The sequence below is a fragment of the Camarhynchus parvulus genome, chromosome 19 (genome assembly GCF_901933205.1).
Source record: "Camarhynchus parvulus chromosome 19, STF_HiC, whole genome shotgun sequence".
NCBI lineage: Eukaryota > Metazoa > Chordata > Aves > Passeriformes > Thraupidae > Camarhynchus > Camarhynchus parvulus.
In genome coordinates, this window is record NC_044589.1 from 6,411,978 (window position 1) to 6,439,737 (window position 27,760).

At 48.9% G+C, this 27,760-nt stretch overlaps 3 protein-coding genes across 5 annotated transcripts; 2 read left to right on the forward strand and 1 right to left on the reverse strand.

Moving 5' to 3' along the window:
- The first annotated feature begins 3,275 nt into the window (after nt 1-3,275).
- SERPINF2 (serpin family F member 2) lies at nt 3,276-8,994 on the forward strand. The gene is made up of 8 exons (XM_030962657.1): nt 3,276-3,333; nt 4,065-4,121; nt 5,003-5,411; nt 5,683-5,826; nt 5,971-6,174; nt 7,027-7,169; nt 7,748-7,952; nt 8,642-8,994. Exons 1-8 carry the CDS (start codon nt 3,280-3,282, stop codon nt 8,965-8,967), a joined length of 1,542 nt encoding a protein of 513 aa, XP_030818517.1. The 5' UTR covers nt 3,276-3,279; the 3' UTR covers nt 8,968-8,994.
- A 4,322-nt stretch (nt 8,995-13,316) lies between these two features.
- SERPINF1 (serpin family F member 1) lies at nt 13,317-20,161 on the forward strand. The gene is given in 9 exon segments (XM_030962712.1): nt 13,317-13,430; nt 15,777-15,862; nt 16,223-16,421; nt 16,499-16,654; nt 17,479-17,682; nt 18,459-18,601; nt 19,194-19,394; nt 19,396-19,405; nt 19,767-20,161. Coding segments are annotated over 8 exon segments (1,251 nt in total). The 5' UTR covers nt 13,317-13,430; nt 15,777-15,784; the 3' UTR covers nt 20,027-20,161.
- Nucleotides 20,162-20,639: 478 nt separating this feature from the next.
- Nucleotides 20,640-27,705, reverse strand: SMYD4 (SET and MYND domain containing 4). Of its 3 annotated transcripts, none has more exons than XM_030962711.1 (10): nt 27,536-27,705; nt 26,697-26,847; nt 25,809-25,898; nt 24,382-25,522; nt 23,457-23,639; nt 23,012-23,178; nt 22,567-22,702; nt 22,020-22,136; nt 21,577-21,700; nt 20,640-20,961 (listed from the first exon to the last, which is right to left on the reverse strand). In XM_030962711.1, the coding sequence occupies exons 1-10, from the start codon at nt 27,664-27,666 to the stop codon at nt 20,811-20,813; spliced, it is 2,391 nt and encodes a 796-aa protein (XP_030818571.1). In that variant the 5' UTR covers nt 27,667-27,705; the 3' UTR covers nt 20,640-20,810. The 3 variants fall into 3 exon arrangements, 2 of the variants coding, with proteins under 2 accessions (XP_030818571.1, XP_030818570.1); XM_030962710.1 differs by having other exon boundaries at nt 26,697-26,992; nt 27,536-27,656; XR_004061282.1 differs by having other exon boundaries at nt 20,829-20,961; nt 22,036-22,136; nt 26,697-26,992; nt 27,536-27,656.
- Between the last annotated feature and the right edge of the window lie 55 nt (nt 27,706-27,760).

Sequence of the window (27,760 nt, forward strand, 5' to 3'; positions counted from 1 at the left end):
CTTTCCTTACCATGTGTGCCTGATCCCCAGGGGACTGTGAGCTGCCCTCCACAGTAATAGGGACCACAGGTACCCTCCCCCCTTCAGTTTAAGGGGTAGGAGGTGCCCCTTGACAAAACACAACAGTTTAGCTACTGCCACCTGCACTTCCCCTCCCCTTCCTCTCCTGAACCCCTGAACAGCCCCACTGGGGTGGCAGAAGCTGGGTTTGGGAACTGCTGCCTTTGGAGCTGCATCTCCTCCTCCTGTGGCTGCTGCTCAAAGCCCAGAGGAGGTGCTCTGTGAGCCCCAGGTCCTGCCAGCTGAGTTAGAGCCTGCATGGGAGGAGGAGGAGAGGCTCAGCAGGGCCCTTCTGCTGCTGTGCTGGCTGCAGGGCAAGGGCTGGGCTGGAAGGCAGCCAAGGCACAAACCCCATCTGCCCTGCCAGTTCCTGTCAGCCTGGCCTGCTGCAGAGGGGCACATTGGGGTGGGAATGTGACTCTCTAAGGAGGCCAGGACTAGATAACTAGATGCTTCCATGGGGATTTTGGCTTCTGGAGCAGTGGGGTAGGGCTGTTGTTGGTTCCTACCCCAGCATCCCATGGTGATGTAAGGGGTGAGGAATGCCATGTGTGCTGTGCATTGGCATTGATCCCCAATAAATCCTAATCCTCTCCTCCGTGCTGGTCAGGCTCCTGGGGAAGACAGGACAGCAAAAGGTGCTCAGTTTTGTGCCCTCCTGCCCTTGTAGGGTGAGAGGCAGGAGGCAAGAGTGCAGCCTGGTCTCTCTTTGACCTTTCCTTTGGGACAGCACTGTCTGTTCCCACCCCGGAGGCACAGAGGGTGCTCTTTGCCCCACCAGCAGGAGCAGTTTCCTCCCTCCTATGTCAGCCCTTTCCCCATCCATCCTTCAGCCTAGCCAGAGCCAGTATCAGGGGAGGGGGAAGCTCTTGGGCAGAGGAGCCTGCTGTGGGTTGTCCTGGGAGAGGAAAGGGCTTCCATCCAGCAGCCACCTGCAGGGAGCTGGGGAGGTGTGGTTGGAGTGGTTGGCCAGTGCTGTCCTTCCCTACCCAAGGGGAGCTCTCAGTCCCGTGTTGCCTATCAAGCATTTGCAATAGATGTAAATATTTACTTCTAATATACTCTTTGAAAGAACTGCAGAGCTCTGTGTGTGTGTGTGTGTGTGTGTGTGAGCTCTGTGCTGGAGGGGCTGGGTGTGCTGCCTGCAGCTCTCCTGCTGCTCAGCCCAAGTGACACCTCCTCCTTCAGGCTCCTCTTGTGCTCTGGGGGAGCCCTGGGTGCAGGACAGGACTCTGCTGCACAGGATTTGCTTTTCAAGGGGAAGGAGCTCCCAGATGTGGTGGGAGAGCTCAGATCTGTGGGTGAGCTTGGGAACCAAGAATTCCTGCAAGGAATGGATGAGTGGATGATGCTGTTGGTGCTCCCTGCTGGCCCTCAGTGCCTCCTCTCCCCCTGAGGACACGGGCAGAGGCAGAAAGGATCAGCACCCCTTCTGCATGCAGCACAAATCCACCCAGGGCAGCTCTGCTGGAGTTCTGCCCATCCCCAGGGCTGTTCCTCTGTGCCCCAGCAGTGTGTGCATGCCCTGGGCACTGGGACCAGCTGCCCTGGGAGAGCTCTGGAGCGTGCTGTGCCCCAGGGGAGGGAGCAGCTGCTCTTGGCTCAGCCCAGCCTGGCCCTCAGAGCCTGCTGTGTGCAGCCACAGCACCCTGGGCACCTCTGTTAAACCAGTGCCTCACACTGCAGCAGGGACTCCAGAAGGGAAGAGCTGGGGGTTTCAGCAAAGAAAATCCCCAAACCAGGCAGCCCTGTGGCAATAAACACCGAGCCCTGCATTTTCACTGTGGTTTATGAATAAAAGAGAATATTCCTAGCATGGGGAGTGAATGCAAAGTGGAGCCACTCGAAAATTATTTCTGCTGGTGGGAGTTTTGGATCTGGTAAACTCGGTGTTAAGGTTGTCTTGAAGGTACAGCAGCCCAAAAGTGTGTCCCCATCTCCAAATGCACCAGAGGTTCACTCTTCTCCCCCAGAGAAATGTTTACCCGGATGCTGTGGGTCAATATTTGCCTGCCAAATTCTCAAACAGGGGGTGGTGCTGAAGGTCACTGCTGGGAGGGGGGGCTGGACTAGAGCTCTGTGTGCCCCATGCAGAGCTGCTGGACAGGCTAAAGCAGCTGCCAGCTCCAACGTGGACATCAACAACCTCAGGTAAGGGACAAATCAAAGGATTTGACAAAAATGAGGGCTCCTGCAATGGCCCTCTGGGAGAGAGGGGTGAATTTGGCAGAGGGTTAAAGGATGGGCACCACCAGGGAGGAAAAAGGGATATTTGGGGTATTTTTATTTGGGGTTTTTATTTGGGGAATTTGGGGCTGCAGGATTTGGGGTGAAGGAAGGGGAAGAGTGAGATGGCCTCAAGTTATCTTCTGCCAGTGGGCTCTCAGCCCAGCAGTTCTGGGTGAAGTAAGGACTGCTTGGAGAGTGGGAAGCAGCCCCAGGAATTAAATGTGGGCTCCATGCAGGGGGCAGGGCTTTGGCGTGGGGGTTTTATGAGAAGGAGAAGGTATTTTATTTCTGTCTGAAAGGGAAAAGTGGCTGGGTGAAGCGTTGGCCAGGGAATGGGTGGGGTTTTGCTGTGACCCTGGAAGCCCTGTCCTGCTCTGGAAATGGAGAAGGGAGAAGGGAGAGGCAGGGTTTGCCAGCAAAGGGGGAAGATGAGTGCTGGGAAGGGGAGGGCTCCCCCTTCCAGGACATAATGCTGGGAAACTGCTCTGGTATTGCACTTCATACCTGCAAACTCCCTCCCAGACAGCACTTGCTGAGCACCTGCAGGTCAGTAGCCCTTCTCCCAAGAGCCTGGGGCACAGCTGAGGATGCTGTGCCTGTATCCCCGTGGTTTCCATGGGAAAGGAGCAGAATGGCTCTTGTCTCCTTTCAGAGGCACAGTGTGTGCAGCACTGATTAGGGAAATACCATTTGCAATCCAGAGAAAGCAGGGCAGTGGGGTCAGACAGGCAGGATCCAAGCTCAGCCTGGCTGTGGCTGCAGCTCCGCTGTGGGCCCCTGCTCCTCTCTGATTTCCCTGCCTTGGCACCAGAGCCAGGAGCCCTGTGTTGTTTCTTTGCAGCTTTGTTCATCTCCCTATTGCTTTCCACGAGCTCCTGTGCCAACCTGTTTGGCCAGGTTGATAATTTTCTCCCTGTAGAGCTGAATAGGCTGAGCCTGCAGCTGGAAATAAAGAACTCCTCTCTCGGCTGCTCCTTGTGTTCCAGGAAAATGGGGTTCCTCTGGGGGCTGCTCTGCCTGGCTGCTCTGCACAGCCTCCCAAGGGTAAGTTCCTACTCCAGCAAAGAGCAAGGGAACTGTGGTGGCTCCCTGAGCCAGACCATGGGGCAAATACCACCCAGAGAAGCCCTGGAAGGTAGAGTGGTGGAGGATACTGCTGGGGGGTTCACCAGCAAGGTTTCTAATCTTTTACCCAGCTAAAATAATCGTGAATGTTCTTATTTTCATTAAATATTTATAATAATATATATATTCAATATTTATAATATTCTATATAGTATTTTCAATATTCTATATAATATTTTCAGTATTATATATAATATTTTCAATATTATTCATATTTCTGTAGAAATTTTTCTTTTGGAATTTGACCTCAAACTGTATTTGGTGATGGTGACCTTCAGGAGTTAACAGGAACTTTTTGAAAAGCAGGTGTTTCCTCCTCCCCCCACTTTTAAATCTGGATCCCTGTCAGAACTGAGATTGCAAAACCCCACTGCTCACTCTCAAAAGGATCCAGTATTTTGTGCCAGACTGGCCTGATCCCTTTCTAAACACATCCAGTGTTTGCAGTGTCCCCAGCTGCTCCTCACTTCCACCTCCCCACGTCAGACCCCACCAGCCCTGGGTCTGCATCCCAAAATCCTGCTCATGTGGGGACTGCAGTGGGAGCACAGAGGACAAACTCTGGAAATTCAGAGGGACCTGATTTTGGTTTTTTTGTTGATTTTGTTTTTTTGTTGATTTTGTTTTTTTGCTGATTTTTCCCCCCACAGCTGGCACATGGCATTGAGCAGCAGCGTCTCTTCCTGGACAAGGATGGGAAGCTGAGGGTAAGCACTGATGGGTTCCACCCAAAGGGGCTGAAGTTGTGCTGTGGGATTTGCAGTTTTTTCCTGAGAAGGGATGAGCCCAGGCCGTGCCAGTGCCATGGGAAAGTCCATCTTTCTGCAGGCTTTACTCCCAGCTGATGCCAATGCTCTGTTGGAAGCTCACCCTAAATTACAGCAGAGCATGGAGTTAACATCAGTATGGTGTGCACAGGGGCTGGCAGGTGGATGATTTAATTTCTGATTGATAAGGAAAGGTGAGGGAAACCACCAGCTGTGAGGATGACAGGGAGAAAGACCTGTAGCTGATCCAACCCATTGAGCCTGGGATGTTTCAGATCATGCAAATGTGAGGAGAGTAGTGGCAGTACTAAAGGCTAAAGCTTAGAAGAGTGGAAAAAGAGGGAATTTAGAGAGAAGAAGGATGGAATAGAACACACAGGTCAAGAAAACACAGATGCCTGGAGGAGGAATTGAGCCAAACTGGATCAGGGCTGTGACAGCAGCAGAAGGGGTGACCAGAGTGAGGCAGGTGGGCACTGCTAAAATGTGTGAGGGGAGGAGATGAAATCAAGGCTGAGGATGATGGATCTGTAAATGCTGAAGGCACAGGACATGTGCTGAGCTGGTTGTGGGTCTTGCCCTTGAGCTTTCCTGACAGCAAGCAGAGGAGGAACCACTGCCAGACCCTCACTGGGTCCATTTTCACAGGATCCAAGACCTCTTTTCCAAATCATTATCCTCAGGGTTAAAGGGAAACTGAAGCAAAACCACCACCAGGGCAGAGCAGTCCAGTTTTCTCAGCCCATTTAGGTGTGCAGTGACAGCCCATGAGGGTGTCACTGTGCTCTTGCTCTCCCAGTGCTCTCCTTGTTTCTCCCCAGGATGTGAAAAGTGCTGGAATCGCACAGTCGGAGTTGCTGGGAGCCATCCCAGCCCTGCCAGAGGGAAAGATGGTAGAATTTAGTTATGACAGCTTCCAGGAGAATGATGGAGCCATGTCAGCATTCCCCAGCACCCTGCCAGACACGAGGGATGACTGGAACTCAGAAGATGAAGCCGTGGCTGGGGCTGGGGGCTGTCGTGGGCTGAAATCACCTGGGGAAAATGCCTCTTCTGAAGAGGCTGGAGATATAAGCTGTGAGATGACTTGGAAGAAGAGCCAGAAGCTGGCAGATGGCTTGATGAGATTCAGCATTGATCTCCTGAGAGAGGTGGAGCTGCAGTCCAACAGAACCAACGTGATCCTGTCCCCCCTGAGCATCGCCCTCGCCTTGTCTCACCTGGCGCTGGGTAATTCTCGGTGGCAAAGCCACCATTCCCTGCCCCTCCCCAGCTCCTCTCCCAGCCAGATGCAAATGAAATACAGTCCCTTCCACTTATCCTTGCTCCTGCAGCTTTAATTAGGCATGATTACAATTGAAGCTGCCCTCTGAGGCTCCCGCTCTCAGATTTCTCCAGCCTCTTTTGTGAGGCACAGCACGTTTCTAACAAGAGGCAGCCAGAGCAACATCCCCGTTTTCCACTCCGTGGGCATGAGACCTAACAGGAATTTGATTTTTAGGAGCAGCAAATCAGACAGAGAAGCATTTGCTGGAGGTGATGCACCTGGAGTCAGTGCCCTGCCTCCATCAGATGCTGGGCACCCTTCGCAGGAGGCTCACAGAGTCCACCCTCAGCCTGGGGTCACGTCTGTACCTGCAGAAAGGTGAGAGGTGGGGGCTGGACAAACCTCCCAGCCACAGAGAGTGATGGAAGCACCCTGGAGACATCAATTTCCCCTATTTCCTCTTCTTGGGGAGTGTCATATCACACTGAGCAAACCTTTTCCATCATTCCTCCCCTTTGCCAGGGTTTGAGGTCAAAGAGAAGTTCCTGGAGGATTCAGAGAAATTCTATGGAGCAAAGCCCAAGACCCTTTCTGGGATCAGTCAGGACGACCTCATGGCCATAAACAACTGGGTAAAGGATGTCACTCATGGAAAAATTCCCTCCTTCCTCCAGCAGCTCCCTCAGAACACAGTGATGCTCCTGCTCAATGCCATCTATTTCCATGGTGAGCTCCACAGGCCTTCCTCATTTTTTCAAGAGGAAATAGTTAGAACTCCAGTTTTCTGCAAGCCCTGTAGCTGAAACAGCCTCTCCTCTCCTCGCTTCCTGCTAGGCAATCTGCTTGTTCTTGTGCATCTGCTGTTCCTCTTGCTTAGATTTCTTTACAGTAATAATTCCCAACTGCTTCACATGTGCTAAAAATGTTACTTGACAGCAGAGCCAGGACACAGCAGGTGGGACCTGCAGTATCTTTGCCTCCTGGTTCAGGATCCCAGGCAGTGGCACATCCCTGCTCATCTACTCAGTGATCTTAAAGGTCTTTTCTAACCCAAATGATGAACCAGGTCGTCTGCAGCTCTGCACACCCACCACAGAGCTCAGAGGCAGCTTCTGTGGATTCCTCTCTGACTACAGCACAGTGGTTGGCCACATCTTCCTTTTTTAATTCCCTGAGGGCTGTGCACAGACCAAACACTTCCAGTGTAAATCTACAAACGTTTTACCTTGGTCTTGGAGCAGTGTTTCCCCCTCTGCAGCACAGAAGCAATACTCCCCATTTTTCAAAGCACAAACATAGCTTCTTTTATCTCCATAGCCTTCAGTAGTCTCCCACGCCGAGGCATGAGGATTAATCCATGTTCTTTTTGTTATTCCGTAGTTTCTCTCTGGATGATAAGAGTTTCCTGCTGTTAGGGCTCTTCCAGCCTTGGTACTGACTTCTCTTTGCTGTATTTTCATTTCCCTGGTCACTACTGGCCTTGTTAGAGAGCTCAAGATAGGAGGAGTGTCAGCTCAGCAGTTTCTGGTTTTCTACTCAAATATAACTTCATCACTTTCAAAACTCTTATTTTTACAGGGTTTTGGAAGAATAAATTTAATGCAAGCTTCACTGGGCCAGATGTGTTCCACCTTGACAATGAGTTTGTGGTTCCAGTTGAGATGATGAAAGCCCACCAGTACCCCCTGAGCTGGTTTACTCTGGAGACCCAGGATATTCAGGTAGAGATCTCTCAGGAGTACAGCAAATTTTCACTGGAATTTCCTCTTGCTGTGGTATTTTACTAACTGCAAGCATTCCCTCCAGAAAACCAATTTTTTTTTTTAACAGGCATAGCACACAAAAATTTAATAATCATTCTTTGTCCTTGCTTCCAGCAAGAATGTTGAAACTTCACTTTTAATCTCTAGGAAAAACCACAAAGAGATATTCAGACTTACCGGGAATTAATAGAATTTTAAAGCTCTGAGTTAAAGATAAATGAGGAAATATGGAAAGGAATTCCCTCAGACAATGTGCTGTTGGAGTTTTTCAGAATGAGAGTGGGGCAAGCTTGTGGGCTTTCACACTGCCATGTGCTCAACCTTTACCAGCCAGTGGCTAATACTAAAACCTAAAGCTGTTATCCCAACAAATTCTCCTCTGGAGAAATCAGATCCTTCCTTCTCACCAGGCTGTTTTCATCTGAGAGCAAGAGTGACCCTGTAGACCAATTAGAAAAAGACTAAATTAAAAGCATCACTTTGTGGATTTTTCCTTCCTTTTCCCTGAATCCTTCTCTGGTTGGTTTTATTTCCAGGTGGCCAAGTTTCCCTTCAAGAGCAACGTGAGTTTTGTGGTCATCGTACCAAACCACGACACCCGGGACACCTCTCACGTGCTGGAGAACTTCCCTTACAAACAACTGTGCAGGCTTTTCCCCAGAGAGGTGTCCACCACGGTGAAGATCCCCAAAATAAAGTTGGACTACCAGCTGGAACTCAACCAGGTTCTCAGCCAAATGGGTGAGGCCCCTGGCAGGGTTTGCACAGAGCAAGATCAATCTGTTCGCTGACACCAAAAGCTGCCACCCTTGTTTCTAAAGCTGTGCCTCACAGCTTGCTCCAGAACTCCAAACTCTCCCAGCTCTTCTTCCTCTCCTCCTCCTTACTCCTTGCTTGCCTGGCACCAAATGTTTTGCTCCAACAAGATGATACTACAGAGAATTCACAGCCTCTCACAGTCTTTACGAATTCTTCCTATTGTAGCCAAGACCAACTTCCCCCGTGCATCAATCTCAGTCTCTTACTTTGTCATTTCATTCAGTGTCCAGGACATGGAAATTGTCAACAGAGAAAATGCAGATCACAAAACCTGGAGCTGAAATAAAACACCAGGTGCTGCCTTTGCAGATGAGACTAATTTAAGAGTTCACTCTGTTTTGAAAAGAATTGCTTAAAACAATTATCTCTATAGAAGTGTTTCCAGCCTAGCTAGAAAGAGTCTTCAGACTTGCTGCTGCTTTTTAAGGATGACTTCAAGTTCTTACACTATTATTCTTAAACAGGTGGAATTTTTGTTTCTCTTGACTGTCAGTTCTCCAGTCCTCCATGGTGGGCAGCACATGGAGCAACAGATCAGGGAATTGCTTTCTTCAAACAGCTTTGAGAAAACTCAGAACTCACAGCACTGACTCGGTCTCATTTCTCTGCAGGCCTCCAGGAGCTGTTCACGAGCCCAAATCTCCAGAAGATCACAGAGGAGCCTCTCTTTGTGTCCAGTGTCCAGCACCAGGCCACCCTGGAGCTCAAAGAAGATGGGGTGGAAGCCTCTGCTGCCACCAGTGTGGTGCTGTCACGCTCAGTCTCTGCCTTCAGCCTCGACAGGCCCTTTGTCTTCATCATCTTTGAGGATGAAACAGGGATCCCACTTTTCATTGGCAGTGTCCAGAACCCCAACCCAGATGCTGCTCCCCAGATCCGAGAGCCACGGGACTCGGGTGAAGCCACAGATGCCAACAAGCACCATGTGCCCAAATAACAGAGGGCACAGCTGAGTGTTCTGGGACTCCTGCCTGACCCTCTGGAGCGGCTGGGAAAGGCCACAGGGGGGCAACTCCTTGCTGTTTTCCTTTCCAGATCCCTAAAGACCAGTCCTGGGATTTTTGAGTTTCTCCAGGCTGAGGCTCCCCTCTGTTGAACCTGAAAAGCTTGTTCTGCCTGGATTTCCCTTCCAGGGCTCTCAGTCATGGAAGGGAGACTTTCTTGTCCCCAGACTGTTATTAGAGTCTTCATTAAGATCTTATTAGAGTCCCCTGTAGCCTGGAATCATCATTAGCATCTGGCAGCTTGGACATCAGCCAGGGCTGTCTGAGTGTGGCTCTTCCTTCCGCAGTTCTGGGAACACGAATCCCTCCGTGTTCCTCTGCAAACCATCTGTGCCCACCTAGACAACGACCTCCAGAGCAACTGGACTAGAAACCAGTTGTCTTCTCTAGGATGAGTCACAGCCACTTCCAGGCATGGGTTCTTTTCAAAGATTCCCTTTTCCCACTCCTTGGTTATTTGGATCTGATGCAGGAGGCTCTGCAATAGGAAACCCCTTCCTTTGGATCCTTCTTTCCAGCCCTTCTTCTAGAGGCTGGGTAATGCTAGATTTTTCAAGGCATATTTTATAAAGTGTTTTTTTAGTAATTTTTATGTTGGCAGAATAATAAAGAATAAAGCAGAATATATTTGCTGAAGATGTTGCATTGAAGGACCCAACAGAGAATGAAAAAAGGCACAGAAATTTAATAATTGTAAAGGAAAAATTGGGAGGAAAAAAAATCTGGGCATGACAGAAGAAAAGAAAGGAGGGGCTGTGGCAAAGGATCTGCATTTTGCTACACCTTGTCACAGGGAAGGACAGGGGCTGTGAGGTGAAGTGGCAAATCTCTAAAGACTCTCCAAGGGCCAAGTCCAACAAGTTTTGGGCATCTCCCCTGGCAAGTGTGCAGGGGATGGATGCTCTCTGGGTCAGGGCTGGCTCTGTGAGATGGCAGAATTCCCTGAATTAGGGCATGAGCTCAGTGGCACAGGGTCAGGAGGGTGTTTGGCCTGTGAGCAGCAATGCAGGGATAAGCAAGGATGTAACAGCCCTTAACCTTTCTCTTGGGTAAAACCTGACAAATGCTGGGGTCTGCTCAGAGGGTCAAAGGTGCTGATCTGGCATCTGTTACCTGTGATTTGTTCTTCACTGGGCTGCTCCTGGCTCCTCAGTATCCATGCTGTGGATGGCTGGGAGAGCTTCCAGGGAAAGGAGGGAAGATTTTGACACTTGTAGCTGAATGTCACTGCTTTTGTTTTGGCAAAAGACAAAGTCCAGTTACAGCTTCCCTTTGGTCTGAGATGGGTCCTTGTGCAGCAGTGCCCTAAAAGCCCATAAGGCCCTGGCACAGATTGTCCAGAGAAGCTGCTCCATCCCTGGAAATGTCCAAGGACAGCTTGGACAAGGCTTGGAGCAACTTGGGATAATGGAAGGTGTCCCTGCCCATGGCAGGAGGGCTGAAACAAGATGATCTTTAAGGTTCCTTCCAAACCAAACCATTTTATGATTCTATTAAGGAATTTTGGGGTCCCTCCACCCAACCAAGCCATTCTACCACTTAAAAATTACACTCTTAACTCAGGAGTACTTCTGTACAAAACAAGTCCTGTCCATAGTAATTTCTGCTTCCAAACCCCCTCAGCTGCTGGGTGGAAAGGATGGTGCTGTGTTCTTGCAGAGCAGCAGTTAGGGAGCCCAAGGGCCATCCTTCTGGCAGTGTTTTCCTCTCTTGGGAAGGCTGCCTTCCCTCAAAGGAAGGAGCAGAATGCTTCTGGGAGCCTCTGTCCCTGAATAGTCTGCACCATCTGCTGGCATAAGAGCAGGACTGACTCACTAACCATGAATTTAGGGGATGCAGGCAACTTTGGGGAATAAAAAAGTCCTGGCTCCAGCCTCCAATTATGCATTTCTTCCAGTCTAAAAGGGGAAGAACGGCCCAAGATAATGCCTACCCCTCTAACCAATGTCATGACACAAACCCTTCAGAAAGAGGCTGTAATTACAGAGCCCTGCAATCTTAACAAGTAAACCCACAAGAATTCAGCCTTTCTTACTAGAGGGCACAGCTCTAGCCCACAGGGAACATTTTAGCTTATTTATTTATACAGATTCATTCCTAGCATTCAGAAATACCATTCCATGCCTTAGGTAAGTCTTCTTTGGCTACTGTAACCTCCCTGAATGCCACCCTGTTGCACTGCAACCGCTGCAAAATTTGAAGCTCAAGTTTTCCTTTTCACGCCTCTGCCCTCCAGCTCCTGCTTTTATAAAGTTTTTTCCCTTGTTCTCAGTTTCCTGAACAGCTTGGTTCTTATTTCCTATTTTCTGTCTTGCTGCCATCACTCCTCCTCCAAGCTATTCTTGTCAAACTATTAATTTCATCTTATTTGACAGTACAGCAGCCCTCCATGACTGTGCTTCGTTCAACAAATTATCAGTTACACCAACCATAAGACTCTTTTTCACTCCACTGACTTTCCAGAAGAGGCAGTTTGTAAAATGCAAAGTAATATTAATGTTTCTGCTCAGGAGTTTCCACTTTGCATTGCTAAAGCTTTCATTTTGACGGAGCTGTATTCTGAAAAGACATGACTAGCACAGGGTGTCTGCTCTATCCATCTGCACCACTGGCTCAGAATATCAAATAAGTCCCAGTTTCTTTCATATTAGATGTATTCTTCTACTTACCTGGAGCAAATTCATATCACCACTACTTCCACAGCAGAGGTGAACCCTGTCAGAGAGCACGCTGAGACCAAACCAGAGCAACAGCAAAATGTTTGTATTGATTTAATAAAACTGATTTTGTTAGATGAGTTTAATGCACCGTTTCAGGAACACCCTTCACCTGCAGGAATAAAGCTGGCTTTGGTCTGTAATAACATTCTATGAAACTACCACTCTGATTTAAATGGTTTTAAAACCAAACCTGTATTTAAACAGATGGGTTTTCATTTGAAGATAGAGACAAGACATAAAAACTTCTCTAGTGGTCCTTCCGTAAAGGGCATTTTATCACCACAAACAAGGTATCGCAAAGAGACGAAAACCACCAGAAAACATCTCCACAGCCAACACCCCCATTCCTGGGCTGAGAATGGAAGAATAACAAGTACAATGTTTTCCCTGCAGATGATTTTGCACAGAGCAAGCTGAGAAGCAGCTGAAAGCAGAGCTTTCAGAAACCCCTCTGGTTAGGAGGGGTGGCCTTTGAAGCACTGCCTAATCTCAGGGCACACCTGATCTGCTCTCCTGGCTTGCAAAACCAGCAGTTAATGCACCTCTGAGCCCATCCTTTCCCTTTGCTGAGGCGCTGGATGAGCTCAGTGCTCACGGGGAGGAGCTCCTTGTTACCTGCTGGCAGTGAGCCCAGAGAGATGTCCCAGCCTGGGGGCCTTTGCAGCATTTCCAAACAGAAAAACAGCTGGATCTGGTTAGCTACATCATGCCCAGTGTCCTGCTCCTTCCAGTAACCATGGCTGAGGAACAAAAAGAATGGCAAGGGTCAAGGCAAAGCCACTGTTCCCTGGCTGTACCGCCCAGCTGGCCATTGGTAGCCTTCAGGGGACCTTTCTTCCACTAATTTGGTTTGGGTTGGGTTTTTTACCTCAGATCTATTTTTATCTTTCATCTTCTGCAATATTGAGTTATAATGAGTTTTACAATTTAATACTTGTTTAAAAATACACTCCCTTGATTTAAATGTGCACGGGTGGGTGCTCCCCTTGAGCCTTCTGTGGAAAGTAATAATGGAACTCCTCTGTCCCTTTCCTTTCTCCATATCATTTATCATTCTGAAAGCTTCTACAAGATTCTCTTAATTCATCTTCTTTTTTAACAAGTCCTTGGCTTTCCAGCCTCTCTCTTTTCAGCCAAAAACTTTAAGCCAGTTAATGATTTCTTGTTAACTAGTAACTATCACTGGATACAAGCAGTTTCCAGCATCTTAACTGCCTCAAACAACAGAATCCTGTTTCCACAGTCTCTCCATTAAATCTTGGACATAAATCTATAAATCCATTAAACACTACTGCATTAACCGTACCTCTGAGACAGAAGGAATTCCCTGATGTGACCTGTGACAGAACTGCAGGGATAAAAGACCTGCTCAATCAGGGCAGGGAGTGTTTGCCTTTCCTACCTGTGCTTTACCCACCAGGCTGTCCTTGGCACGGGGATTTGTTTTGGGGCGAAAAAAAGGGTTGAAAAATTGGTGCAATTCAGGGCGAGGGTGGCAGGGGCAGAAAAATGGGAGCAGAGCACTTTAAGAGAGCCCTGGGAAGCTGTAACCTGAAGCCTGCCGAAGGCTGGGCTGGGGGAAGCAGCAAAAAGCAGAAGTGGCTGCACCAAACCCGAGCTGTCCTCGACTCGCACCCGCTGGGAGCCCTGAGAGCAGCGGCCGAGAGGAGCCCCAGGTAAGGGACAGCTCAGGGACAGCTCAGGGACAGCTCACCTGGGCCACTGCCAGCGGCCAGGGGGGCACAGGGCAGGGGCTGAGGCTGGGCAGCTCTCAGAGGAGCTGGGGAATGGGAAGAATGGTTCTCCTGCAGGTGGGATTCCCACCAAGAGACCTCAGCAAGGATGGGGAGCCAGCAGCATCGGCTGTGCCCCCGGGGCTGAGCTGTGCTGAGGAACTGGGGTGGGTTTTGTGCCTTTCAAGCATCTGGGAACATGTTCTTTGTCTGTGATGGTGTGACAGTGAAATCCTCAGGAGCTGGTGGCTGCAGGATGCTCCAGGAGCTGCGGAACAAGCAGAGCGAGCAGCCTGAACTCATGGGTCCTGTTCCACAGCACCTCTAAAGTCTGAAGTGTTTATAAATGATGTGAGAGACTTGTACCACTGTAGGTGGAAAGTAAAATATTTCCTTTGCACCTGCAGGCCTTCGCAAATCGACAACTCCCCAACACAAAGTTTCCTTCTCAGCTCATTTCTCAAGGTTTTCTTCCTGTACTTTCTGATGCTCCTTCTCTTCTCCTTCAAGGCGGCCACAGATTTTAATATCATGCCTGAAACCATCCCACCTCCAATCCAACCAAATTCTTTTCTCTGCATTTCTGGCTGTGTGCTAAGAGAAATACAAATAGAATCCAGATGTTCAGGCCAATTCAAACTCAAAAGGCTTTGTCTTTTTAAAATGGAAATTGCTTTTTGGCGAAGTCTGAGAAATATGAAGCTGGTGACAGTACTGGCAAAAACAATACAATCTGCAAAACCAATCTCTGCTCCCATGCTCCCAGGAGCTCAGTGTAGCTGGAAGCAGACGTTGCGTTGAGATTATTTTCTTTTTCTTCAGGGAAAAGGTTATGCTCCATGGAAAAGCTTCATCTCTAAGTTACACTGGGCCAAACCTCTTCCTCTCAGCATGCAGGAGTGCAGCTTGGCACAGGCACCCTCTCAGAGCCCTTGCTTAACCTGTCAGACTGAGACTCAGGCAGGACTTGTGGCATCTCTCTTCCAGCTGTAAATCTCTGGAATGACAGCAGCAATCCCAGCATCACATCCACTATCACACCATCAGTAAATCCTCTTGACCCACATCTTCTGCACCACAAACCTCACCCATTCTGCAGCTGGGATGGCAGCAGGTTCCAGGATGCAAGTGCATGGGGGAAAGAGGGTACCACGCCTGTGTTACACTGGCTGAACACAGATGAGAGCTTAAAACCTCCTCTGTGATGCTTTTTTCTCCAAGGGAGAGCTGCCTCCAGAAGAAAAGGCAGGGAAGGGAAGCAGCAAACTGCCTCTCACTCTGCCTGAACGGGGTCTTGAGCTGGGGCTGTTGTGGCCACGTGTATTTCTAGCAGCAGGCGTGTTTTCTTTGTAGCTGGATTTAATCTGAAACACATGTTCTTCCTCTGATTTCTCCAGTTGCCTGGATGACAGGGGTTAGTTAAATACAACCCTCTTCCTTTAATTTCTGGGAATCTATCTAAACATTGCTTCAGACCAGCCTCGGTGGCGTCTGTTCTCGGGGCAGGACCCTTCAGTAGCTCTGGTTTACCCACAGCAAAGCCCTGGGTTACTCAGTGCCCTTCTGGACCAGACAGATCTGTCTGGAAGGGCCACTCATCTCAGGACTGCAGTGATGAGAAGTGGATTCCACACAAGGGACAGCTTTGGGGAGTTTGGTGCTTTTCTCCCACTTCCATTTAAAATGTTGAATAAGCCAAGCTCTGCCTTTCCCTTCTCCAGGTTTCCTTATTGTCTTTTAAGAAACCCCTTCTATTTTACTTCATCAGATTGCAAATAAGAAGCAAAGAATGGACACAGGTACATGTAGACACAAGAAACAGCAAACTGCTGCCTGAGGCAGGTAATTTGTATATCAAAGCAATAACCAGTCAGTGTTGCCTTCTGCCCCATTCAACAGATTTGGTGGATTTGGTACCTTTTATAAATGAAGTCTTGAATTTTTCTGAAGCCTAAGACTCAGAAGCAATGATTTGGTGCTTTTCTGGACCTTGGCACTCAGTAACTGCCAGCATCAGTGTGGTTTGGGCCACACACATCTGCTTTTGTGCTCAGGCACACCCACACCGTGTGCTTGTCCAATTTTAAAGTCACTGGGGCCAGTCTTGCTGAATAATTCCAACTAGAGAAGGAAACCTGGCTCAGATCAGGTGTGTGTTTCACAACTGGAAGAACAAGCAGCAGCATCTGTCACTGCAGCTCCTGTCACAGCCAGGTACAGTGAATAGTTGTGGTAGAGATGGATTTACCTGATTGCTCAAACTCTCTCTATCATATTCTTACTCTGTAGGTCCAGGCATGCAGATTCCAGCAGTTCTCCTTTTCCTGGGTCTCTTAACTGTCCCAAGCAGAACTCAGAACTCAGCTACTGAGCAGGTGAGAGGGAGACAATGTGCAGAGAGCAAGGGGGAGAGGTGTGGAGCAGGTAATTTAATTTTAGAGATTCTTACTGGAGGATTAAACACCACCCTCCTAAATTACTGGGATTTTATTTAGCAACATAATGAGACTAACTCCTGCTTTACCTGGATAAAACCACAGTAGTTACATCAGGGGATGACCAGGAGGCAGAATTTAAACTCAGTGCTGCCTTTGGCATTAAAGTAACTGTTCCTACACCCTCTGTAAGATTAAGTCAATATTTCTGTGGGTCATTGAAGAATATCTGTAGTTGTTTGCCTATGAAGCGCTTACCACACCTGCAAGTCTAACCAAAGCACTCCTTGGACCTGCCAGAACTCTGCCACAGCTGATGGAGCCAATGCTGGTGAGGAAGAGGAAGATCCATTCTACAAGAGCCCTGTGAACAAGCTGGCAGCTGCAGTCTCCAACTTTGGCTACGACCTGTACCGCCAGCAGTCCAGCCGGACAGCCACGGCCAACGTGCTGCTGTCTCCCTTCAGCCTGGCCACTGCACTTTCTGCTCTCTCACTTGGTGAGTTCTTTGCCCCATTTCCACACTCACCCTCAGGTTTGGCAGCCTTTCCCTCATGTTTTCCTGCTCCTTGGCAGGGGCTGGAGAACGAACTGAGGATGTGATTTCTCGCGCCCTCTTCTACGACCTGCTCAACAAGGCTGAGGTCCATGACACCTACAAGGAGCTCCTGGGCAGTGTGACTGGGCCAGAGAAGAGCGTGAAAAGTGCCTCCCGGATCATCCTGGAGAAAAGTAAAAGTCCTTCTTCCCCTCTATAAAATTTTACCTAAAAAAGCTGTCAGCAGCACTTATTTTGGTGTGAGTGTATATCTAAAAACACACGGAGTAACCCGGCACTAACAGCTCTGGCTCTGACACCCTGCTGAGCCAGGATGCAGACAGGGCATGGAATGCTCTTGCTGCTCCAGAAAAAGCCTGGAAAGTTTGTGTGCACTTAAATAAAAGACCAGACATGCACACAAAGACATTAGTGACAGGACAGTTAACTCACAGAAGACCTAAAAGAAACTTGCTGATAATTTTGCCTTCACTCCAGGCTGTCTGGCAGGTGTTGCTGGCTTCCAGGAACCACAGATCACATTTTCTATTTCTGATAACACTCAGCCATATTCCTTTGTTTAATTCCTTGCAGAGCTATGTGAAATGTCTGCTTCTGGCATGCAATAAACATCTGCTGAGAATGCTAAGAGCTATCTTTTGGAACCTGCTGGTTCCAAGAATCCAATAGGTTGAGTAAGCTGTACTCAGAAAGCAGGCTGGGGAAAGAAGAAAGGCTGATGTGGGAATGGCTGTGTCCAAGCCTTCAGTTCTTATCTCCTTCTTTCAGTTTTCAGAAGAGAGTTATCCCAAGCTCCAGCATGGGTGGCTGTAGGATTTGGATCACTTTCCTTAATGTGCTTTCAAATATTCCTCTTCAAAGGAACTTGAGTTTCTGGAGACAAACAGGGCCAGATATTTTAAAAGAGACCTGCTGCTGGGCTTTGGATTGCCACCTGCTGCCTGGAGATTGCTTGGATAAGGGAGCTAGCTGCAGCATCCATGCTTTTATTCCCCAGGACTCAGGGCAAAGCCTGGATTTCACAGCCAGCTCGAGAAATCCTACAAGATGAGACCGAGGGCACTGAGTGGCAACAGCCAGCTGGACCTGCAAGAAATCAACACCTGGGCCCGACAGCAGACAAAGGGAAGGATCATGAGGTTCATGAAGGACATGCCCACAGATGTCAGCATTCTCCTTGCTGGGGCTGCTTTCTTCAAGGGTAAGAAAGTTGGGTGCTTGGACACAGAAAAAGTGCATTAAGCACGTGTTAGAGGAGATGTGAAGGAATTCTCTCACTTCCAATAAAGCAAACAGGCTGTCAAACAGAGAGTGTGAGAAGAAAGTGTTTGAGAATGTTAAGTAAAGAAGAAAAAAAAGGCACAGTACCTGAACAAAAATAGTCCTGAGGGAGGAATTATTACTCTTGGGAAGCTGATTCTTGACCTGTTTGCAGGAAGAATCAGAGAGGGAAGTTTAAGCTCACAAAACTCCATTCAGAGATGGGATATTACCATTTAGGGAAGGAACAGCTTAGAGTGTTCTGAGCCTTCTTACCACTGTAGAAGGAACAATTTGATACTAGAGAGCTGTTCTTAAACATGCTGTAAGCCACTGTCCTGGAGAATTATTGCTTAGAGACAAGGAGCAAAATAAAGGGTGGGGAGAGAAGCACTTTATATCCATTGACACAACTGTTACCCTTTAAAATAGTTTTGTAATTACATAAGTAGACATCAGCTTCCCACTGGCTACTCCACCCATACACTGGCTTGATTATTTATTTGCCATTTAGCCAATTCTCAGATGAAAAGGAGGAGCCAAGGATGGCAGTAAATCAGTAGCTCCAATCAGTCTATTTCTATCCCTGTTATGCTTCAACTCCTTAAAGCACAAATGCTGTATATTAAAGCACAAGATTATTCAGCCACAGGCATAAGCCTGGTTTCATATGCTATTATTCCAGAAAAATCCTCCATTTTCTCTCTTACAAAACAGGGACATGGAAAACCAAGTTTGACACCAAGAAGACTGCCCTGAAGGACTTCCACCTGGATGAGGACAGGACTGTGAAGGTGTCCATGATGTCAGACCCCAAAGCCATCCTGAGATATGGTTTTGACTCAGAACTCAACTGCAAGGTCAGACAGCAAATATTGCCTAAGATCTCCTAAACCTACTGAGGAGCAGGTTCAGCTACACCTGCCTGTTAACCCATCCCAGCCTTGCTCCTCCCATCAGCTACTTTTGCAACCCCTATTTTGAAAGGCAGCGTGTTGACTCTTAGGATATCCTGCTTCTACCCAAGCTATGTCACAAGCAATCCAAAAGATAAATTATGCCCAGGTCCTACCAGCCTGTATTGCTTGATTTAAAGTTGGGCAAGAAGGGCAGGGCACACCTCTCAAAACTTTTCCATCTCTTTCAACTAATCTTTCCTTGGAGCATGAGTTCAAAGGTGTTCAAGTGAGAATTCCCTAAAGCAATGCTGCAGGTGAGAGAGCACTTCCATAGCAGGAAGAGTGCAGCAAGGATGGATAAAAGCCTGGGGAAAAAGCCAGAAGTGTCAGGAAGCATCATGTCAGATAAAAGCAAACAGGGAAAAAGATCAAATGGTCACTGAAAAGGTTGAGATTCCAGCCTGAGAATCAGGCCACTGCTTGATACAGGATGGGTAAAACTTTATTATTGATGTGACCCTTTCTTATCTCTCTCTTATTTTTGTCCTTGCAGATTGCCCAGCTGCCTCTGACAGAGGGAATCAGTGCCATGTTCTTCCTGCCCACGAAGGTGACCCAGAACATGACTCTGATTGAGGAGAGCCTCACTTCTGAGTTTGTCCACGATGTGGACAAGGAGCTGAAGACAGTCCACGCTGTGCTGAGCCTGCCCAAACTAAAGCTGAACCACGAAGAGGCACTTGGCAGCACAATAAAAGGAGACAAGTATGTGCATCACACCCCCCTTGCAGGCTGCCAGGGCTCAAAGCAGGGGTCAAGTTGCTTCCTGCTCTCAGATTATGAAGCTGGTGGGTTGTTAGTTATGGTTGTGGAGATCTCACCAGCAACCAAATCACTTTCATCCAGGACTTCTCAGCTTTTTATCACATCCCTCCACCAAGCTCGTGCAGTGCTGCTGAGATTGTGGGTGAAGCTCAGTACAAGCAGATGGAAGATGCTCCTCCCTGTTCCCCCAAAAACCTCTGCCCAAGCAGCTCCCTGCCCTCGTGGATCACATGTTGGCAGTGCTGCTCCCCCTTCTGCAATCCATGCCCTCAGCTAATGGAACTTTCTCTCTTTCCTCCAGGGCTCCAATCACTTTTCACATCACCTGATTTCTCCAAGATTTCTGCCAAACCTCTGAGATTATCCCATGTGCAACACAAGGCAATGCTGGAGCTTAGTGAGGATGGGGAAAGATCCACACCAAACCCTGGGGCCACTGCTGCTCGTCTGACCTTCCCCATAGAATACCACGTGGACAGACCCTTCCTCCTTGTACTGAGGGATGATACCACTGGAACCCTCCTCTTCATTGGCAAGATCCTGGATCCCAGGGGTGTTTAGATCCCTTCACAATAATCTGCAATGGTAAGGGTGATGTTGGGAGGGATACTGGCTCCCTGCTCTGCTGCACAAAGACACAACTTGCAAATCTTACGCCTTCATGCTGCAATAAAAGAGCTTTTGCTATTAAATCTCAGCAAGCCCAAGTATTCTCCCTTGAAAGGTTATCTGCCTACACTCCCAATTTCCCCAGAGGAGGAATGCAGTTCTGTGTCCTGAAAGCAAACATTATCTGGTGTATGCTGCACTGCTCCCCACCCTGTTTTCCAACCTGACACCAGTTGTTGATTCTGAATCCCTCATCACTGACAGACCTGTGCTGGAGCCCTCCAAGTTCTGCAGTGCCCCCTTTTACAGACTGTAAGTTTGCACTTCCCAGGCTGTTGCCTCACCCCTTCCAACCGTTTCCATTTGACACTGGCAAGAAGGAAAGTGCCTCACAGTAATAAAAATAGAAGGCAACGTGCTCTGGATGACTGTATGTTCATAATGCTCAGGGCACCACACAGGGCAGAGTCACACCTCACACAAAAGCAACTCAAACATTTGCTTCCAACCCACACACAGAACTTATACAACAGCCTCTGTTCCCACCATACCACACACACACCTCTCACGTTAGAATTGGTCATTTTATTTACAACAAGCTCACTAAAAGAGCATTTCAAGACTTCATTCAAGTCGCTGTTATGCATGATTTTCCAGCTTGTACTACATGACTACCTTACCACATGACACTTAGCTTTGATGAAAGATCACATTGCAGCTTCCTTTGACAGGGAAATTAAGTCCTCTGAAGGATGTTTCTGGGAAGCTCTGACAGGCAGGCCTTCATCTCTTGTAGTTCCTGGATCTGAGCACTCTGAGGACCAAAGTGCACTGACAAAATCCCCTCTGCTCTTTGAATCGTGCTCAGGGCTTCGGAAACTGCAAAGCTGAAATAGGAAGATAATAAGAACAGAGCATGCAAAATACTTAATTCAGCTTCTTGACTTACACAACCTTTAAGCCCTCCCTAACAAAAACCTAAACCTGTTCATGGCTACAGATCCCACCCTCCCCTGCCTTCCAGCAGCAGGAAAATTGTGTCTGCTTCAGCTGCAAAGGGAGGATGAGGGGGATGGAAAGGTAAGGACAAAACCTGAAAACATTATCTTTGAGTATATAAAAACCTACTATTTCATCACTGCAGCTCCTGCTAAAATTAATTTGGTTAAAGGGAGTTGTTGTGAGGAGATTTTCAGAAGCAGTCAGGGGATTTCCTTGCCAATAAAGCAAGAGGATTTCATTCCCTCTTTTGAGAAGATGTCATACAACATTATACAACTGAGATATAAACACCAAGGGTGATGAGTTGACAGAATAAAACAATTGGACAGGGAATAAATTGAGCCAGGGAGAATAAGAAGATAGACAGGCACAAAATAGAGAAACAGATTCCTAAGAGGGTACCTGTGCTAGACTGCCCTGTGTCCTGTGAGACACCCTCCAGGTGCCCTGACATTGTGTCAGACACACAGGTCAGGGACAGAGGATGAAACCAAACTCACCCATTGAAGAGGATTTGTGCCAGCTTGAAAAGTTCATGGCCTGTTTCTACACTTGATGGCCCATGGTGCATTTCCACAATCTCAATGCTCTTCTTCAGGTGTCTGGCTGCTTCCTGCCACTTCCCTGAAGGAAAAACAAACAAAACAAAACAAAACAACGAGAAATGAATAAATACTTCCTAGAGCTACTGCCACCCAAAGAATCTGACAGAATTAATAAAAATATGGTGAAGTGTGTCCACAGAGCCAGGACAGGGAATTTAAAAGAACATGAGAGCACAGTATTATTGTTCACTGGCTGCTGGGAACACAGGTTTGGTCTTTCTGAGAGCTCTGCTGACAAAACCAGGGGAAAAAATGAGAGGGCCAGTCCCTCTGAAAAAGCTAGTCATGTTAAATTCAAAGTTCAGGAGACATGGGATAGTGAGAGGACAGTGCCATACCAAGAGTAGCATAGACCTGTGCCAGATGATCCTCCATCTCTCCCATCAGCAAATGCTCTGGGGACAAGAAGGTTCCAGCATCCATCTGACACTTCAGGAGCATTTTGACAGCCTGGTCTATTAAAAAAAAAAGATTATAAAGTTCACCCTGTGGCCAGTGTCCAGTTTTCCATGATCTATGAAACAAAATCAATCCAATCTCATCTTTGCACAGCTGATTGGGGTTTGGTTAGGATTCAACACTGACTTCATCTGCACCTCTGCTTATTCTATCCCAGTGTTGGCCCAACTCCCTCCAGGAAAACAAGGCCAGGGAATGCCCAACTCCAATGTTACCCTGATTTCTTTTTATTTAATTACTTTACTATGGAACAATATATGACTTAGATTAACACCCAGATCAGGGGGTATAAAAAATCTAAAGCTGAAGTCCCCAGGGATACCAGGCCACAAGTCACAGCACCCCAATGGCATGAGCAACAGTGCCATCTCATGGTTCCTGTCCCAACCTCAGCTCCTGACCTCAGGGCACAAAGCTGAGCCTTACCAGCCTTCCCGACTCTCAGCAGGTCTAAAGCTTTCTTGATTTGTTGCTGAAGGTCCTGTAAACGGCCAGACAGGTGATCTCTGCTGGCTGAGGTTGCACAAGCTTCATTTGAACAGCAAAGTGTGTCTTCTTCCCCCTGTGGAAATCACCTTTGAGATCATTCCTGCTCACATTCAGCTCAAAGCTTACTCTCCATCTGCATTAGCTCTGGGTTACAGAGATGCTAAATTGTTTTTCAGTTTTATTCATTAAACAAAGTGATTTTTTAAAAGAAATTGTTATCAGCTTATTTGATTTTGTAAGAAACAGTGAGATATTGTCTTGACTCAATGGGGGCTTTTGGCTTCTGAGCAGGGCTCAAAGTGAGGACTTCACCTCTTGGCTTTCCCAGACCCAAACCTCACACACCCCAGTAAGTTGCACAATCATAACCATGGAGAATTACCTGCATTTGGGCCTGGCATTTGGGACAGCAGAACGAATTTCTGATGGACACCACACTCTTGGCACCAGACTCTAACTCCTCGAGGCACGCTGGGCAGCGACACTTGAAGAAATACTGACTGAGAAGCTGCTGTCTCTCAGCAACCCTCATCCTGCACCAGTGAGGCCCTGCAGAGGATGGCAAGGGTAAAGATCTCCCACAGGCACAGTTCTTAACATCAGAATAAATGGATTTTTGTTACAATTGAGATTAGGTGTATTTTGGGGAGGACACAACTGGAGATTGAAAATCTAACAGAGGGGTTAAGAGATGGAATGTTGGTCAAGGCTGCTTAACAAAGACTCTGGCAATATCAGATGAGAATTATGACATAAATAGCCATCAGCATGATAAGGGGAGGTGAATGATGTCTGTGCCTTGAGACAAACACAGAATTGGGGCTTACCATAGCAATGCAAAACCTCTTGGCCACTTGAGATTGGCTGTGCTGCCCTGACAGTGGCAGCTGTCCTGCTGAATGACACGCTGGTATTGGGGCAGCACGAGTGGTTCAGGAGGCTGAGGACAGGGAAGAAGCCTGTTGCCAGCCTCACAGGCTTCTTATCTACAACAGCCCCATCTCCAGGCCCTGAAGACAGAGGAAAACCAAGCAGGTTGAGATGGAATGCTCACAAACCCACACAATTTCTGCAAGGAGCCCCGTGACCGATGGCAGGCAGCAGCAGAAAGGTTCCTGCTATATTGCTGCAATAAATAATAGCTAAACACACTCTGCATGGGCACCAAGGAACAGGCCAGCATGGGACAGCCCATTAAATTGTAAACAAATCATTTCCATCTGCAATGGGAGCTTTTTACAGCTGAGAATTTAATGTCTTCACTTCCCACAAGATGATGGGCAAGGAGAGGACAGTGCTGGGCTCCTCAGGACAGGAAAGAGGAGCTACAGGAGAGGGTCCAGTGGATGAGGGGTCTGGAGCATTTCTCTCTTATGAGGAGAGACTGAGGGAGCTGGGTTTGCTTAGTCTGGAGAAGACTGAGAAGGGATCTCATCAATACATATACAAATACAGGTGTCAGAGAATGGGGATGGACTCTTTTCTGTGGTGCCAGGATCAGGGGTAACGGCCACAAATTAAACAAGAAGCTCCACCTCAACATGAGGAAAAACTTCTTTGCACTGAGGGTGGCAGAACAGGCTGTCCAGGGAGGTCTGGAGACATTCCAAACCCACCTGGACATGTTCCTGTGTCACCTGCTCCAGGTGACCCCGCCTGGGCAGGGGATTTGGACTGAATCATCTTCAGGGGTTCCTTCCAACCCCAACCATTATGTGGCAACACAGTTGGGCTTAAAATTTTTTATCTTACCCAGCTCCTGCATTACAGTGATTGCTTGTGCATTACACTGCAGCTGCAACACGTGCCTCAGCATTGCTTCTGCCACAGTCTTCAGCTCTGGGGACAATTCATCTGAGGTTTTCTCACATGTCTTTGCTTTGGACCACTGCTGAGGCGATTCCTGACTCAACACAGCAGCCTCCAGGCCAGCTGCTTGCAGCTGTTTGCACAGAGCTACCACACTGAGAGTGCAGAGGAACTTGTGCTCAGGGCTGTGATGCTCAGTGTGGGGCAAAAGGTGGAACAGAGCTTGGTAAGAGCTCTGGTACCGACCACTGTTGTCACAACCAGGGACACCTCTGCTGCCAGCTCCTGCATCTGCCTCACTGAGAGGCCTGCAGTTTCCCTCAGGGCTCTGAGGGTTCTTGTCCCCATGGTGGGACCCTTCCACCAGCCTGCTGACCTCTGCAAATCCTGCCAGCAGCACAGTCCTCAAGGCCACGTGGCAGAAGACCCCCAGGGTGAGGAGCAGCGCTCCCAGGGAACACTCTGTCCTGTGGTACTGCTGCCATGCCATGTCTGCACAGTCCTGGCTGCAGTACTTGGCATAACTGCAGCCCTGGCACGGCACTGAGGCCAGGAGCTGCCTGAGACAGCGGTGGCAGTAAAGATCCGCGTTGGTGGCTCGAGTGTCCCACGCCGTGTCACCATCCTGCAGGGCAAGGCTCTCCCCAGGGCACAGCACGCTCACAAAGGCCTCCTCTTTCACCAGGCTCTGTCCTGCCACGATGTCCTGGGAGGCCACCAAGTGACGTCCTCTCTCTGCATCAAAACTCAGGCTCAGGGATGAGGATGCACCTGAAATCCTGCTGTTCTCTTCCCAGATCTCTGGCTCCCCTCGAGTGCCACCATGTTCTCCTCGTGCAGGCTCTGGACACCTCTCTTTCTCACCTAATTGAACCTTCAGCTGACTTAGCTTTTTTAGCCGAGTCAGGTGTGTAGTCATGACCCCATCCAGAGCAATTTTACTCTCCAGCACTCTGAGGACATCCTGTGCATCCTGTAACCTCCCCAGGCACAGCAGGCACTCAGCTTTCCGCAGCAGGACCTTGGGCAGCAGCCTGTCTGGATAGCCATGGCTTTCAGCCCTGGCAATATCTTCCAAACAAACCTAGGAACAAAGAAAAGCCTTTTAAAGTGGGCTTGAAAACCAGCTCATGCTCTTTCATTCCACCTAAGACAGTCTCATGGAAGCAATCAGCAAATTCCATGTGCACTACCAACCTGCTGCCCAAATAAAGCATCCTGACACAGAAATGAAGTAGGAAAATTGAGCGATGGATGCCTTAAGCACAGCTTGGGAAGCACATCTGATCTGCTGTCTTTTGCTCTAACAATCAAACACCTCAGGGGCACCCAGGACCCTGTGGGGTGGGTGCTGCCCTGGCCCCACTCACCTCAAAGTGCCGCAGGTGCAGGAGGGCGGCCGAGCGGTTGGCAAAGCACACGGACACCTCGGGGCTCCCAGGGAGCTCGTGGGATGCTGCCTGCAGAGACCAGAGAACTGCTGCTGCCTGGGGGGATCCCTCACAGGACCCCCTCAGCAGGGCCTGCAGGATCCCCTCTTTGGGGATCCCCTCACAGGAGCTGCTCCTCACCCCTCACCCTTCAACCACGAGGGGCTGCAGGACCCTCTCTTGGGGATCTGTGGGAATTCAGGACATCCCTCTGGCTGTCCTGGATTGCCAAGACCCCTGCCAGGGGGCTCAGAGACCCTGGCACAGAGCCCAAGACCTCTGTGGTTTTGATTATGACCCATGGAGCAAATTACCAACCTTATGACAGTTTAAGTAGAATGACAGTGAATTTATCACGAGTTGAAAAATAGATTTTTGGGGTTTTTAGAATAGAGGTTCAGGGGGCAAGATGGAGGAATCTGGGCGTGTCCAGCGTTTCTCCTTCTTCTTCTTGGCCTCCATCTTCTGCTGTGATGTTGGCACTTTTAGATTGGTTTATAGTAGAAGCTCACTGTCTAACATAGGTGATAGGTATTGGAAAGTAATTGTAAATATTGTACATGTAGTTTTTAGTATAAAAATATAACACCACCGTGAGGGCAGGCAGAGTGCCTCTGTCTGACCTGCTGAGCAGACCTCAGCTGGACAGGAGAAAAAACTTTATAGATAAGAGACAATAAACAACCTTTAGAACGAGAACTTAAAGAGTTCTGACTCCTTCTTCAAGTGCTGGGCTGGGAAAAGAGACTTTCTAATGCATCTCAGGGTCACTCTGAGGGGATCCCTGTGGCTGTGAGGTGTCGTGGGACCCCCTCACACCACACCTACCTTGGAGTAGAGCCTCAGGGCAGCCTGGTACCGGCCCCGCTTGAATTCCTGGTTGCCCTGCTCCCGGTACCAGCTCGCAGCCTCCGGCTTCTTGTCCGTGGGTGCCCGGTGGCACAACTGCACCAGGGCTGACTCCTCGTCCTCCTCGCTCCTGTGGGACACAGCGGGGAGAAGAATCCGTTTGGAATTTCTGGTCCAGCCTCCCTGCTCAAGCAGGACGATCCTTGTGGCACAGGACTGTGTCCAGAGGAATATCTCTAGCGAGGGAGACTCCACACTCTCAGTCTGTGTGGTCACTGCACAGGGAAGAAGAATATTCCCCATATCCTCAGAATCACAGGATCAGTTAAGTTGGAAAAGACCTCTGAGGCCATGGAGTGATGGATGTCCAGCCTGTGAGGGATGCCCGGTTTGTCAGCACTGAATGCCATGTCCAATCTTTCCTTAAACACCTCCAGGGACAGCGACTTCACCTGCTCCCTGTCAGCCCATTCAGTGCCTAATCACCCTCTCTGCAAGAAACTCTTACTAGAATTCTCACTAGTGTGCAACCCAAACCTCCCCAAGTGAAGTTTAAATCTATATCTTCTTGTCCTACCAGCAGCCTGGGACACGAGGCCGACCTCCAACCTGCTGTCAGGTAGAAAGGTGGGATTCTAGCCAGAATTTCCCCAGTATCCCTTTCTGCCCGTTGCCCCGTGTCCTATCGCTCGGTTCCACCGAGCGGAGCCTCATCCATCCTTTGACACTGCTCTTTATTATTTATCCGCATTAAAAGATGCTCCAGTCCCCCACTCCCCTCGTTACCCTGCACCGCACCCGCCCTGCCCGCGGCTCACCGGAGCACATCGCAACCCAACCGCACCGCGTCCTGAAGCGAAGCCGCAGCCAGCCGCTCCCGCAGCGCCGGCTCCAGCGCGGCCCAGAGCCGGGCGGTGCGGCCCTGCCACTCCGCCACCGGCAGCGCCATCACCGCCACCGCTCCACCGGCAGCGCCATCACCATGGCGGCGCCCACAGCGTCCCTGCACGGAACCCTGCGGCACTTCCGCCGTACGGCACCGG